The following is a 12,210-nucleotide window of genomic DNA, read 5'->3' as shown; positions in this document are numbered from 1 at the left end:
CTCCACAGCAGGCAAACAGGTCCAGGAATACTAATGCACATCTATGACATTATCCTTGGTTTGTTCCAATCTTAGAACCATGCTCAAAAGATAACTAAGAGTTGCTTGGATCCACAACTGCAGGATCCACCATCAAAACAAAGCTCAATATCACTATCTTTCTTCTGGTAACATGTCATAGTCCCATCCCGCATAATTCGCAGCATGACCAGTGGCTAATTGCATACTGTGTGTCCTACCAAAAAATAAACCTCACAAAACCCAGGCATGAGGAAAAATCTACTCTGTTCACTCTGCTCTGTTCAATCAGGGAACAGCCAGGTCTGCTGCCTATTCAGCAGCTAAGAGTCTCCACTTATTTTCATAGCACAAACTTTGTCTACAGTTGCACTGTGGGTATAAAACCTTTGGCACAGAACTTGAAATCCTCAGAATCTCAGCTTCCATTTAAGAAGTTTCTGTTTCTACCAATCAGTTGATTCACCTAATATAGGCTTAATGTTTTACCATTATTCAAATATTTCATTATAGCTAGGCCTATCAGGGTATCATGTTAAACAACTGAAAAAGAGAAAAGAATTGTTACTAGGCATGTGGTTTCACATTACCCATCAGGTAATGTGGCGGCATGTTTAAGAACGGTATATGTTAAGATTACATATCTGTTTGTTAATATAAAGAAGAGACTTACCAGTTCATCTATTTTGTCAAAGTAATAGACATTCCAGCCATCAACTAAAATCTCAGGCTTCTTTTGCTCTTCATAAATCTAAGAACAGATGTATTACACCATCAAGTTTAAGACTTGCTGTTTCTGAATTATTTTGTGAGCATGCAACTGTTCCAAAAATAAACATGCACTGTACCTCTTGAAGAACAGGAATGACAGGTGGGTTTCTTTGCTGAAGGAAATAAAGCACCATAAGGGTATATGCATAGGAGGACAGACTGCCCCTAGATGCATCACCAATATCACACATCTGAAGAAGAGGGGGGGAAGGTAATTAGTTAAAACAAAAACAAATTTGACTGGCACTACATTTTCTTACATCATCTGGAATACTGCTTACCTTTGTAAAGACTTTCATTGTGTAACAGAGATATTTTACTCTGGGATCAATAGCTGCATAAGAGGATAAGAGTCTTGTGTTATGCAGGGCCTATAAAATATAAATATATTAAATGTAAATAGATCCAAAAAGCTTTTATCTCTGTAAGACTCAAGCTTGGAAAGTCCTTCCAAATATCATGTGAGGTGACTCAAACTGGAATTCTGAGTAACAAGTATGCATGTGAGATGTGTATATACATAGTAACATGCAAGTCTATGTGCATACCCCTCTTACATTTTTGATCCTGATAATTCATCAATAAGAAAATACCTAATATGAGAACAATGGGTTCAGAACAAGCTTATTTCTTTTAAATTGTACTTGGTGGCAACCGAGCATAATTTCAAAAAAATAAGCTTGTAACATGGATCCTCAGAAACATGTTTTTAAAGATTTACAGTATCTACAGTTCAGTGCCAGTCATGTCTGTTCCCCCAAACTCCATGACAAGTCACAGTTTCATATTTTTGTTTATATAATTCTCATAATGTGTGTGTTCCAGTACTGTCAGGTTGCTTTCAACTTGAGGAGATCTTAAGAATTAATGTCCTCCAAAATGTCCTATTATTAGCAAGCTTGCAAACTGAGGACTGAGGCTTCCTTGATTGAGTCAATCCATCTCATGCTGGGTCTTTCCCTCTTTTCCTACTGCCTTCAACTCTTTCTAGCACGAGTGTCTTGTTTTTTTCATACTGTGACCAAAGTATGACAGCCTCAGCTTAGTGATTTTAGCTTCCAGAGAGAGTTGAGGCTCGAACTCCCACAACTGCTAGTAGAAAAGGTTAACAGTACCAATGTGCTCTTACCAATGTGTTATACAAGCTGATATCTACTTCAAGACCACTTCGGACATGGAAAAACTTGACAATTGGCACTTTAGCTGTGGTTATGGGCAAGACATTTCTTAGACCTAAGAAAAGTACAGGGATACTGATTCACACCCTTTTCATTCAACAGCCAAGTAAGTAGCAATTTCAATATCACATGTTCAATGTGGTTTATATGCTACAACTTTATACACAGAAGAAAACACAACAGGATTAAGCACATTTTGTTTTAGTGCCATGGTTTTTGAACTAGGTTCCAGAGAAACATGAGATTCCTTGGAATCTAATCCGAGGTTTTTCAATGAGAAAGTGGATGTACTTCAGCCAGAATCAATACAAAATATGCCAAGTGTTTTGATACAGTCTTTGGAAAACACTACAAAAGTACTCATTTGTCAGACTACATTTGGTCTGAGCCTGGACAAAGGATGAACACCCTGATGGTTGAAGTATGTATTGTGTTATTATTTAATTGTAAAGCATTATTTTAAATGGTTTATATTGCTTTTGCATTATTGTTACCCACTTTAGATCCTTGGATGCCTGGGGGAAAGGTAGATATATAAATATTTTGAATAAATAAATTTGGTATTGCTGCTCCTCAGTGTCATAATTCCTTACACTCATTACACGTTCACAAAAGTCAAGCTAATTAATCTCTATGAACACTATGATATACAAAAGATTTTGTGCTATTTTTCTCACTGCACTACTGACTGCATGGAGAATGTGCATTTTTTATTGGTCTCCAAATCTAGGTTTTATCTGGAGGTTGTGCTGGTAGCAAGCCACGAGACAGCAGGAGAAATTGGAACACAGATATTAAGAAGGTATGTCTATGAAAAGAGACTGAAAGCCAAGGAACAAGTAATATACCATAGGCCATATCATGAACACTAGAGCTCTTTGGAAATGCAGCCATATGCGAATCACTCCATTTTTAAGAGTTAGAAATGTGATTTTTCTCTTCCTAAAACTGTGGTTATTAATATGTCACACACAAACCAAACACATGTGTGGTAAGTGGCAATTCCCATATACAACTGTAAGCAAATTGCTATGTTTTTAAGGCTATGCAAAAATGTAAAGCAAGAAATTAATACAAGCACCTTAAAGTACCAAATTGACTTTATCATTAGTTCTCAGATAAAAGCATCCCTGATGAGTCAATATACAAACCGTTCATATGGCCTGCTTCCTAAAACAGCTCAACATTTAATATTTACAAAAACTGATGGTTAATCTGAATGCTCAGTTATGTTCATTATATTTGATTATTAATTCTGGAGCCATCTAACATATTTTACTCCAGTATGGATTAAAAAGAGAGAGAATATTTAACCCAAGTTACCTGAATGTTTCTTGAGCACTTTTGCAAGTTCTTCAATAATTCTTATACAGTCAAGTCCCTGTGATGGGGGGAAAATGACACCAGTTTAACAACAATAGCTACCTCAATACAAGAAAAACAATCTTTTTCTGAATTACATTCAGTTACTACAAGTGGAAGGATTCAGTGGTTAATTTCACTGTGTAAAAAACTAGCCTACACTATTTACAATGTACCAAGTTTCCAATACCACTGAAATTGTATAAGCATGCTATAACATTATGGCTTAGAATTGAGTGTTTCAGAATAACCTTTGCTGAAGAACACAAGCATCTCACAGCCATGATGAACTAAGAAGGATATTTCCCCCTCTATGGTATGCAGTTTAAAACTGAAACCCCACATCTCCTTTATTGTTGATGTCAACATCAGTTTGTCTTTCAAAAACAAACTGTTATCGTTCATTTAAAGAAACACTATCTTGTTTCTATCAGTTTATTTCATGTCTTCGCCACTGGCCACAGGCTTATCCAAAACTCAAACTCTGCCCTTCAATCTTTTAAAAATCCTGCACAAAACTTCCAGGGCAGTGGGGATGATGCATAAGTGATGAAAAATCACCGTGGTAGACTTTAGCCCCAAGAACTCATAACTATAGAAAGACTGATTTTTAAGAACTACAACAAAATTGTATTTTCCTTCCATCTCCCAAGGAAACCACTACATTGCTTTTATTGCACTTTTCTCTTTCAATTTAGTACCTTAAAAAACAAACTGATAACATCTGTTTTGTGCATATGGAAAATGAGCAATACAAGAAAGAAAGATGAAAGACTGATAATTTAATTAGATTCGGGATTATTCAATTTGGCTAATGCATAATTTCTTCAAAAGCGAAGTTCAATCATGTCACAGAAATTGCCCATATTTACGTTTGTTTAGATGTCTAGATTTACCTCAGCAGTCTCTAGCCCATCAATCGTCATACAGATATCAAGATCACTCTGCTTGAAGCCAAATCCATTCTTTGAAGACCCAAACAAGCTTAATTTGGTGCCTGTAGGGAATAAGCGCAATTTTTAGCATTTGTTGTAGCACTCACCACAACCAGGACCCATTCTGCATATATATATATATTAGATAATGCACTTCCAATGCACTTTAAAGTACACTTCCCTGTTCTGCACAGAGAAAAATACATTGAAAGTGCATTACCCAATGTGTACAGAAAGTACCTTTGTTATCACAGAGTATAAATAGAATCATAGAATAATAGAGTTGGAAGGGACCTCATGGGCCATCCAGTCCAACCCCCGGCAACATGCAGGACACTCACATCCCAATCACTCGTCTACTGTAACCTGCCATCCCTTTGCCTTCACAGAATCAGCCCCTCCGTCAGATGGCTATCTAGCCTCTGTTTAAAAATTTCCAAATTGAGCTGCTTTGTACAAAGAAAAAAGTTAATAAAATAATGCACTTAATTTATTATTATATTTATATACCGCCCACCCCGGGGGCTCACATTCTGACTGAATATTATTTTAAAACTCTGAGTTGGATCCAAAACCCACAAGTAGAACTTTGCTTGCTAGACAGATTTTTCCCAACTTCTGCACCATCCAAAAAGTGCTGCTGAAAGCTGGGAGAGACTTGGGAACAGCATGGGATAGCGTGGACGGGGAACTTAAGTGGGAACTTCTCCCTTTCTCGATGGAAAACATTTGGATTTTACTCTCTGACATTAATAAAATTTAAACTTCAAAAAATGTCTAGACGCACCTGGAAATTCTTGTCGGATGAAAGTTTCAAGATTTTGTCTTATATGTTCTCGTGCCTGATCTTCTATATTACTTGGAGCAAAATCCTCTGTTGAAAAGACAGTCAGTTCAAAAACAGGATTATGACAGCAATAAAGCAATGTGAAACAGACATTTCTTCCAAAAAGTTTAGGATGTTAATGCACAACACTTTTAGTTTCATCCTACGGAAGACTCCCCCCCCCTCTACTTCTACTGCAACCCCAAACATTCCCCAAATCTTGCATGCAACATCTGCTGCCAAAGAGGGCTGTTGGTAAAAATCACCCCCACACAGCCCAATGGAAATGTCCACTGGAGTTCACCACTTAGTTATCCAGCAGTTTTAGAAGCTCTAGAAAACTGTTGCATAATCAGAAGAGTTCTATGACAAAGCTGTGACAGAATTAAGCAGTAGAACTGATGTGAATTATTAGGGATGGGTACGAGCCAGTTCACAAGCTGAAATTTGGCACAGACTTGGTTCCAGTTGTAGCCCCCAAACTGATGTTCAGTGAAGGTGCCTGCCTTCCCTGAACACGTATCGGACTTTTGTCCAGTTTGGCTGTTCAGAACATTTAAACCTAACAGCTGAGCAAAGTGGGTGTGCTTGTCTGAAGCTATTAAATACATCTTTGACACACCCCCTGTCCCCACACATGCATACTTCTAAGCAGATGGGGGGAAGCAAAATGGATGGGTGATTTCCTGTTCACTTGGCCACAGTGAACTGGCTGGTTCGGTTTGGGAGAATTCTGCCTCACTTCTGGCCAGCCCCAACCTTAAACTGAACTGGAATTTTTAGGTTCATACTCATCTCTAGAATTTATAAGCGTAAGCTTTTTGGAGGGAAGAAGAGTATCTTTTTCTCTCTACAGTATGTAGGTAAGGAGAAATATAATGATCTCAGTAAGTTTTGTTAATAATAATACATGTCGATTTTTCAAGACATTCAGTGGCAGAACTCAAGTCTAAAATTCAGACTACCAACATTTGGGAAGATGTGCCTCATGGCACAAGAGGGGAATTAAATGTTCAAATGTACACTGCTTCTCCAGTTCAGCATCACTTGTACCTCTACTAACACATATCTGAAACTCTGGCTAGGAGAAACTGGAATGCAGAAGAAGTAGAGAACATGCGCAGGAAACACGATTATCTGGCATTCTTGTAACATCTTTGTATAAAATAATTTCCAGAAATGTGCAAAAAACAAAGTTTTACCAACTTACTGTAGCACTGGATACACACTTGATCCAAAATAGCTGAAAACTTGGGTGTTAATGGTGGCAAAGGATCTAGTTCAATTTTTTTGAAATCTTCTGGACAGTCCCTCTTTAAATGACCCTCTCGCTTACATAAGCTGCATACAACTGTAGGAGACTGTATCAAGAGAAAGCATAACATCATTAAAATTTCTCTGATCTGAGTTCACTTACACTTTCTAGTCCATCAGCTGCTATGGAAGAAAGCTCATGTAGCCAACAGCCAGCAATGGGAGTGGGGGGGGGGGGGGAGGAATTTGTTTATACCAGAGAAAACTCAACTTCTGTATTGGGGAGGGAAGGAAGCAAAACTTCTCCAAAGTCTGGCTGAGATGTTCAGAACAATTTGATTCATCTGTAGTTAATCATGAGGAATATTATATCACATAGGTTTAGAGTAGCTGATTATAGGCGGTTAAATTTTTTTGTTATGTCATAACGCACAATTAAAGCTAGTTAATATGATTATAGATAAAAATTATTAATGCTAGAATGATTCACTTGAAAAGGCCGTGGGGGAAACTGAGTTCAGATCACATCCTTTTATTCCAGATTCATCATTATGAATTAGAAGAAGAAGAGTTGGTTCTTATATGCCGCTTTTCTCTACCCGAAGGAGGCTCAAAGCGGCTTACAGTCGCCTTCCCATTCCTCTCCCCACAACAGACACCCTGTGGGGTGGGGGTGAGGCTGAGAGAGCGCTGATATCACTGCCCGGTCAGAACAGTTTTATCAGTGCCGTGACGAGCCCAAGGTCACCCAGCTGGTTGCATGTGGAGGAGCGCAGAATCGAACCCGGCATGCCAGATTAGAAGTCCGCACTCCTAGCCACTACACCAAACTGGCTCTCTGGAACAGCTTTGCTGTATAATATAAAAAGCACTTTCCAATTGGTCCAAAGATCAGACTAGCCCCACCCTCTAGACTTTGAACCAATACAGAGGCGACACAGCCTGCCCCCCCAGCCCGGCCAGGGGCAATCTGGCTGTCAGAGACTTCCTTCAAAGCAGGCCTGAAGGCAGGGGGGGAGGGAGAACACTCATCAGCCACCCTGCCAGCTCCATCAGCTGTCTGAGGCAAAGTTGTTGGATATGACAGGCCTGTGCAATAGGCTTCAAGTGTTTAAACTGAACAACAACCTGTGTGGGAGGTCTTAAATGTTTCTTATCCACAACTATCCTGTCCAAACTCCAAGCAGCCCTTTATGCCTGGGGAGCTGATCTTTATACTCTGCAGGTGAGCTGTAATTCCAGGAGCTCTCCAGGCCCCCCCTGGAGGTTTGCTACCCCTGGGTTGGAAATATTCCTGGAGGTTTGGAGGCGGGAACTGAAAATCATACAATGCCTCAGATTATGGCCTTCAAAGTGGCCATTTTCGCCTGCAGAGCTGATTATTATAATCTAGAGATGAGCAGCGATCTAGAAATGATGGGAGAGGCTTGCAGACTGAGGTTGGGGTGGAGTGGTGAGGCTGGGTCCCTCCTGGGCTATGGGCTTTAGCCAGCCCTTACCAGCAACTGTTTGTATTCTGGGGCACAGGCAGACCAGCATCAGTCCTGCGAGTCTGGAAAGTACAGGAAGATCTAAATAAAGAATATTTTCAGGCTGAAACTGTAAATAGTGAGCAACTAAATGGATGGAGAGACATGGGAACTGAAGTAACTTTTTTCAATCTTGGCCTGGTAATTAGAAAAAAGTACTTGCTAGCAAGGTCCTATGAACTCAAAGGCATAATTTCAAGTGGAGTTAGCTTTACAGGAGGCTCTGGGGAAAACTAGATGATCCACTTTTATTAGGTAACAACTTGTGGACAACAACAGGGACTGCAGTTGCCAGCAGTAGGCCTCAGGCTTCAGAAGAGGAACTTCCTCCTCACCATCACCAGCCAAGCAACCAATGGGTGTCTGGGACCACATGCATTCTTTTTGAGAGGATGCATGTGAGGGGAGAGAGCTTTCCCTTCAGCTTAATTTCCTGGAGATGAGCTGTACTCAGACCCCACCTGGAGGCTGGCATCCCTAAGTAAAGCTATTTAGGGACACCTTTGGGTAGTAAACAGCAGGGTACAAAAATCCAGCTCTTCTAAGGAGCAACTGTGAAAGAAGCATGTAGGCACATAACATTTTATCAACAGTTAAAAAATGGAGACAGAAGGAGCAGTGCACTGTGACTACCCCATGTGGATTAGGGCAGGGGGACATTTTGGTGTCTGTGGCCTAATTCATACAAGAAGGGAAATGATGTTGAATGCAGAACTAGGAGGAATTGGTTGCCATGTAATCTTCCCCTAAGAAGGGTATCCAACCTGATTTTCCCTTCACATATCTGAAGTCATGGTTCTGGAAAGCTTATCTTTAACCACTATGCCACAATTCCCAGAGGTCAGTCCTCTCCCACACGCAACAAATATTCCAAACCACAGGTTCTTGATATCCATCTCTCCACATGCCTCATTTGTCACCACGCCACCATAACCCCCCCCCCATAACACACACATTCAAGCCCATGCCCTTACAGACTGGACAAGTCCTCCCCTTCATCTTCCCACCGCCAAGTTCTAGCACCCGTTGTATTCCTGGATACAATGGACTTTACCGCTAGTACTCAAAATCTTATTTCTACAGATTAATATGCAGGAAAGTTTAAACAGTATATTTTATAATACTTAAATATTATTACCTTGCCTTTTGTGAAAGCAGTTTTATTAAATTCATAGAAGAATTCAGATATGCTATACTGGTCTATAGGTAAGCTGCTCTCAAAAGTCTCTTCTTTCTCAACAGCATCTTTTGTAATCAAAGATATCTTTGGAAGCTCTTCTACATTTTCAGTGTCTTTATATTTAACTGATATGAACAATTCTTCCTCTTCAGAAAGAACTTCATCACCAGATCCAGTATAAATGTTGTCCAGTTCATCCTCAGTATTGGTAATATTACCACGTTGTTCCTGATTTATGATCTGTTCTTCTTCCTCTTCCTCTGAGTTATCCATTTCATATCTCAATTCCTGAGTTGGTGATTCCAATTTGATCAGAGAATCATCCAGTTCATCAGTATCTCCTGTGCTCCCTTCATCAATGTTGACCTTTTCATTAAGTACCCCACTACATTCTAAATTAAATTCATCAACAGCAATCACAGTGTTCTGAAAATTTTCTAAATCAGAAATGCTGTCCGTTTCAATATCATGCTCACTAGTTGGAATTGCAAGATCTCCACTTTCACTGTCTTCATCCAAACCCTGGTTAATGCCCAAATGTGTCTGCCATTTTCTAGCATGTTGGTTCCCTTCATCCTCTTCCTCTTCATTTCCACTTTCGGTGTCTTCACAGCTTGGCTTAAATTCCTCATTGTCACCAGAAATAAATTCTTCAATTATGCAATCTGAGTCTCCAGGGACAATTCCTAAATGTTCTAGGTCATCTTCCAACTCTTCTACAAGGCTTTCAGTGCCAAAGGTCTGAGAAAGATCAAACACATGACCTGAACATTCCTTGATAGTAGTTCCAGAGCTATCTATGACTAGTTCCCCTGCTTCATTATGTGCATCTTTCATGCCAGAAATGCTATGTTTCAAAGCATCCTTTTCAAGCTTTTGCACTATGGAGGATTCCAGAGGTTCCTTTTCGTTGTTTTTTGTTCCATTCTTGTGGGGCAAAGCAAAATACTTATAAGTTGCCCGTAAACAATGAAGGATGTACTCATACACTAGTTGACTATTAAGGGTCCTTGCCACATTTCTCTTCACTGAGTAAGGATCTGCCAGAAACAAAAGCCAAAGAAAATCCTTTCTTTAAAAGTGTATATTATTGGAAATGCTACATGTCGGACCACTATACTTCATTACATGAAATCACTTGATTCAGAGGTGCTCAAGTGTGCAGCAAACACAAACACACAAAACCCAAAATGGTATTTTTCAAGTTTAGGTATATTGAATCTGATAAATATTGGCATAGCCCAATATTTATGAATTTCAATAGTCCCCCTAGGCCAGTGGTTCTCAACCTTCCTAATGCCGCGACCCTTTAATACAGTTCCTCATATTGTGGTGACCCCCCAACCAAAAAATTATGCAAGTGTTCTTTCACAGAAATTAAAAGGAAACTGAATGATGGCGTGAAGATCCATTGTTCATGATTGTATATAATTTTTTTTCTGGGGGGTTTCAGTTCAGTTCTTCCTCTTGTCCCACCATGCCGATCTTACTCTTTTCTACTGCTCCAAACAGACAAACACTCTATGTTGATCTACCCTGCAAGGCTGTTGTGTGGATTAGCGATCCCCAACCTGTGGGCTGCGGACCACATGTGGTCCTTCGACTAATTGGAGGTGGGCCCCGAAGGATGCCTTCTCCCCCCCCCCCCAGCCCTTTACAACACACAGCAGGGAAAGGTTCCTGTTGGCATTAGAGGATAGGACCCACAGTAATGGGTTTAAACTACCGTATTTGCTGGCTATAAGACGACTGGGTGTATAAGACGACCTCCCCAACATTTCCACTCAAAATATAGAGTTTGTCACATTACATTACAGTATTATGGACCACTATGGGCAGCTATGTCTATCCCAACTGAAGTGCACCCGGCGTATAGGACGACCCCCCCCCCCACTTGGAGGCATGTTTTTCAGGGGGAAAAAGTAGTCTTATACGCCAGCAAATACTGTACATGGAGAGTAATATTGGATAGATATCGGGGGGGGGGGGAATTTCAGAGTCAGAATAGTTCAGCAGTGGAATCGACTGCCTAAGGAGGCACAGTCCTCAAGCTGGAGAAAGATTCATCCTGGATGCTTTAGGATGATCTTGCATTTAGCAGTGAATGGACTAGATCAGTGGTCCGCAACCTTTTTAAGGTTGTGGACCGGTGTGGGGGGGGGAGGGTGATCTGGTGGCCGCGCATGACGCAAATGCGCATATGCGGTGGTCCGCGCATGCACGTTTACATCACGCATGGATGCAAGTGCGCATGTGCGGCAGTTTCACGCATGTGCGGGAGCACCGCGCATTTGCATTTGCACCCGCACATGGCGCAAACGCATATTCGTGACACTTCCATGCATGTGCACATGCGCTGGCAGCCGCTCTTCCCTCTCTCCCCCCACAAAAAGAAGCTTGCCGGGCCGCAAGCTAATCAGCCGCTTTGGCGGCTGATTTGCTTGCGGCCTGGCAAGTTTCTGACTGCGGGGGGGGGGGGGAGAGGGAGCCGCGGTACCCTGTGAGTTGGGTGAGGCTGAGAGAGCCCTGTTATCACTGCTCAGTCAGAACACTTTTATTAATGCCGTGGTGAGCCCAAGGTCACCCAGCTGGCTGCATGTGGGGAGTGCAGAATCAAACCTGGCATGCCAAATCGAACCCAAGAACCAACTCTTCTTCTTCTACTAGCATCTGTTCTTTGTTTCTTAACTGAAGCCAATTTTAGGGTGTGGCACAGGTTACAGTGTGATGCTTATGCAGTGTGCAGTGTGATGCTTATGCTGCACACTGATGGGGATGCAGGATACCAGATGTGAAACAGGCTGAGCTCCTGTGTCTTGTTGGGAGTTATGTATACACTTTATGATTGACTATGAGGAGACATTTAGCAACAATGTTCTTTTGTGACTTTTAAATGAACCTTTGATTACTTATTGAGTATACTGGATTCAAGAATAGTTTTGTAGGGTTTGCATATTGTCATTAAAATTATGCATATTCTTTCAATTTGTACTTTGTGGATGTGAGGTTCTTTGTGGTTTGCACATTATCCTTTCTGAATTTTGCCACAAGGTTCCCTGTGCTTTTGTTACTTATGTAAAGAGTACATATGCAAGAGACAAAAATTTCTCACCCCTCCCCCTGTTTGCTTGCAAATATCCCTCACACACTCAAAAAC

At 40.8% G+C, this 12,210-nt stretch overlaps 1 protein-coding gene across 3 annotated transcripts in view; it reads right to left on the bottom strand.

The window, feature by feature from the left end:
- Positions 1 to 12,210, bottom strand: part of TUT7 (terminal uridylyl transferase 7) — a 49,914-nt gene that overhangs the window by 12,089 nt on the left and 25,615 nt on the right. For all 3 annotated transcript variants that reach the window (XM_077344618.1, XM_077344619.1, XM_077344621.1), the window contains 9 exons: positions 9,012 to 10,093; positions 6,301 to 6,451; positions 5,052 to 5,138; positions 4,226 to 4,326; positions 3,291 to 3,348; positions 1,919 to 2,022; positions 1,071 to 1,160; positions 867 to 980; positions 692 to 769 (listed from right to left, as the gene is read on the bottom strand). In XM_077344618.1, the coding sequence (XP_077200733.1) occupies positions 692 to 769; positions 867 to 980; positions 1,071 to 1,160; positions 1,919 to 2,022; positions 3,291 to 3,348; positions 4,226 to 4,326; positions 5,052 to 5,138; positions 6,301 to 6,451; positions 9,012 to 10,093 (1,865 nt within the window). The remainder of the gene's footprint in view (positions 1 to 691; positions 770 to 866; positions 981 to 1,070; positions 1,161 to 1,918; positions 2,023 to 3,290; positions 3,349 to 4,225; positions 4,327 to 5,051; positions 5,139 to 6,300; positions 6,452 to 9,011; positions 10,094 to 12,210) is intronic.

The sequence above is a fragment of the Paroedura picta genome, chromosome 7 (assembly GCF_049243985.1).
Source record: "Paroedura picta isolate Pp20150507F chromosome 7, Ppicta_v3.0, whole genome shotgun sequence".
Lineage (NCBI taxonomy): Eukaryota > Metazoa > Chordata > Lepidosauria > Squamata > Gekkonidae > Paroedura > Paroedura picta.
Note: the sequence above shows the minus strand (reverse complement) of the source record. Positions and strands in the feature narration are given on the sequence as shown.